The sequence below is a fragment of the Nicotiana tabacum genome, chromosome 1 (genome assembly GCF_000715075.1).
Source record: "Nicotiana tabacum cultivar K326 chromosome 1, ASM71507v2, whole genome shotgun sequence".
NCBI classification, from domain to species: domain Eukaryota; kingdom Viridiplantae; phylum Streptophyta; class Magnoliopsida; order Solanales; family Solanaceae; genus Nicotiana; species Nicotiana tabacum.
In genome coordinates, this window is record NC_134080.1 from 220,016,680 (window position 1) to 220,019,813 (window position 3,134).

The following is a 3,134-nucleotide window of genomic DNA, read 5'->3' on the forward strand; positions in this document are numbered from 1 at the left end:
TATCGTGTACTGTCGTCAATAAAAGTTATGAAATACTTTTTTTCACCGCGACATGGTATTTACTTGATGTCGCAAATATCTATATGAATTAACTCTAAAGGATTTGGATTCATTTCAACCGACTTATAAGGATGTTTAACATACTTAGATTCCACACATATTTAACATTTTGATTTGTCGCATTCAGACTTAGATACTTCCAAATTAATTTTTTTTCGCAAGGTTTTATAATTGACATGTCCCAAACGTACATGCCATAAATTATTTGACTCAAGTAAGTAAGAAGAAGCTGAAATTTTATTATTGTCAATACCCATTACATTCAGCTTGAAAAGGCTCTCAGTAAGGTAACATTTCCTAAGTACATCTCGTTCTTACTTATTATAATTTTGTCTGAAACAAAAACATACTTAAACCCATTCTTGACAAGAAGTGAAAAAGAAACTAAGTTCTTCCTTATTTCAGGAACATGACAAACGTTGTTCAGAGTCACCACCTTATCAGAGGTCATTTTCAGGGATATCTTTCCATAACTTTCAATTTTGGCCGTTGCAGAATTTCCTATAAAAATGGTCTCGTCGGGTCCAGCAGGAGCATATGAAGCAAATGCTTCTCTAACAGCACAAACATGGTGGGTGGCTCCAGAATCAATCTATCACTCCATAAGATTTCCCACTAAATTGTATTCAGACAACATAGCGCACAAGTCATCAATATCATCGTTTGTTTCAATCATATTTGCTTGATATTTCTTCTTCTCTCTCTTCTAAGCACGACATTCTGTAGCTTTGTATCCAAGCTTTTCACAGTTGTAGCAGATTCCTTGAATTTCTTCTTGCTGGTATAGTTGTCTAGTCTAGAAGACTTCTTCCTTTTTTTGGATTAGTTGGAGCTGTCTCAACAATATTTGCTCCCGAAATTATTGAGTTCCCACGTGTCTTTTTTTTTTACAGCTTTATTGTCCTTTTCGATCCTCAATCGAACGATGAGATCTTCGAGTTTCATCTCCTTGTGCTTGTATTTCAAGTAGTTCTTAAAGTCCCTCCATAAAGGAGGTAACTTCTCAATCATTGCTGCAACTTGAAATGTCTCATTGATGACCAAACCTTCAATGAAAAATTTGTAATTAGTAACAAAATTAATACTTTCAACAGAAGCATTAATTCAGATTATACCTTTAACAAGGAGATCATGAGTTATAACTTGCAGCTCTTGAACTTGGGTAATGACATGCTTGTGGTCTACCATCTTATAGTCCAAAAACTTGGCTTCAACCAAATTCTTCAAACCGGCATCCTCGATTTTATACTTCTTTTCCAACATCTCCCATAGTTCTTTCGAAGTCTCCACATTACTATAGATGTTGTAAAGATCATCCTCCAGTCCGCTAAGAATGTAATTCTTGTATAAGAAATATGAGTGCTTCCATGCCTCAATCATAATAAAACGTTCATTTTTAGGCGTTAATTATGGCAGAACCGGAACATCCTCCTTGATGAACTTCTGAAGACTCAAAGTAGTCAAATAAAATAACATCTTTTGTTGTCAACGTTTGAAATCAATCTCGAAAATTTTTTCGGGCTTTTCTACCGGAGCCGGTGATAGCACAGAACGACTGGAAAAAGCAATATTACTCGTAGAGCCAACCACAGGGGTTCTTATTTATGTCATTTTTGTTAATAACAAACAGAAACAAAATTAATTAATAGTGAAGTATTTAAAATATTCAAATCGAATAATTTTAACAGAAACAAATTAAATACCACGGTAAAGATTTTATTTCTTCAAACCGAAAACAAAACGAGTAGAAAACACAAAGATTTTGATCTCGTAATCTCAACCAAGGAGTAGAAAATCTGCAGGTTTAGTCTCCAAACAGAGAGTAGAAATCACTAGGATTTAGTCTCTCACAAACAAAATATAAGATGAGTATAGAAAAATAAATTTAAGTTCCTTAAGCTTGTTAGTAATCCATATTTGAAAATATATTCAAATATAAAAATAAAGTAAAATAAAAAATATTGAATTCACAGCGTTTCCTTAAGGAACTTAATGTACCCGAGGTTTAGGATTATTACTTTCCACGATATAACGGATTACCCGCACTGGTGTAGTGGTACTTCAAACCCTAGTTACGAACGAACTAAAAGAACAGTAGCAAATCACACTTATTGCTTTCTTTTTTGTTAAAAACAATGCAGAAGGAAGAAGGAGAAATCTTCGTAAGGAAAATCTGAGGAAGAGTTCATGTATTTATAGCCAAAATGTTGGGTAATACTGAATAGTTGCAACTCTTCATGTAAGGATGCAACTCAAAATTGCTATTTTTATAAAATGGCCATTTACGCAAACCGCCAAATTCAAATTATAACAGAAGAAAAATTAAATTATTGTTACAGAAACAGTCTAATTTGGATTAAATGCGACGCCGAAGCCGAGCGAGCAACGACGGCGACGACGGCGCGAGACTTTCTTTCTTCTCAACTCTTTAAGAGCTAGAAGAAATGCAATATATATGTACCCATCAAAACTCTTTTCCTCCTCCAATATGGGACAATGTCCCTTTGTCAAAGAGGAAAATTCAAAACTTTTATTTTTTCCTCCATTTTCTATTCACTCTATTTTAAAGCTTTAACAAGCTTAAAACCCAACAAATCTTAACCTAGTGCAATATTATCTGTTTTGAGCCAAGCTCGTATGGTATTTCCCAAAAGACCTCACACAATTAAGAGATCTTGACACCTTATATGTAGGCTCCCAATCTTTTCAGCTATCAATGTGAATCTTTTGTTCGCACGCCCAACAATCTCCCCTCGAACTAAATTCCACGTGACCCATTATCACTATCCACGAGTCTTCCCCTCGAACTAAGTTCCATATGGCTTGCATTTATATTAACAAATAAATTTGGTCCAAAAAATTAATCAATCAATCAGATCATTTGGCCAAATCCAAAACTGAAGCCAAGCGAGCAATGACGACGACGACACGAGGCTTGCATTCTTCCCAACTTTTTAAGAGTTAGAAGAAGTGCAATTGTATATATAATCATCAAAACTCTTTTCCTTCTCCAATAAGGGACAATGTCCCTTTGTCAAAGAGGGAAACTCAAAAATTTTATTTTTTCCCTCCAT

At 34.6% G+C, this 3,134-nt stretch overlaps 1 protein-coding gene across 1 annotated transcript; it reads right to left on the reverse strand.

Annotated features, from left to right (window-relative positions):
- Positions 1-322: 322 nt before the first annotated feature.
- On the reverse strand, positions 323-1,440 carry LOC142164815 (uncharacterized). Its single transcript, XM_075223535.1, has 3 exons — positions 1,176-1,440; positions 952-1,106; positions 323-652 (listed from the first exon to the last, which is right to left on the reverse strand). Exons 1-3 carry the CDS (start codon positions 1,438-1,440, stop codon positions 323-325), a joined length of 750 nt encoding a protein of 249 aa, XP_075079636.1.
- Positions 1,441-3,134: the final 1,694 nt, after the last annotated feature.

What these genes read in the sequence shown, in the direction of transcription:
- LOC142164815 (XM_075223535.1), bottom strand. Translation starts at nt 1,440, where the DNA reads ATGATTGAGGCATGGAAGCACTCATATTTCTTATACAAGAATTACATT. An exon ending in TCATGATCTCCTTGTTAAAG is followed by an intron (nt 1,107 to 1,175) that starts GTATAATCTGAA and finishes TTTTCATTGAAG; the next exon opens with GTTTGGTCATCAATGAGACA. An exon ending in TCGAAAAGGACAATAAAGCT is followed by an intron (nt 653 to 951) that starts GTAAAAAAAAAA and finishes ATGGAGTGATAG; the next exon opens with ATTGATTCTGGAGCCACCCA.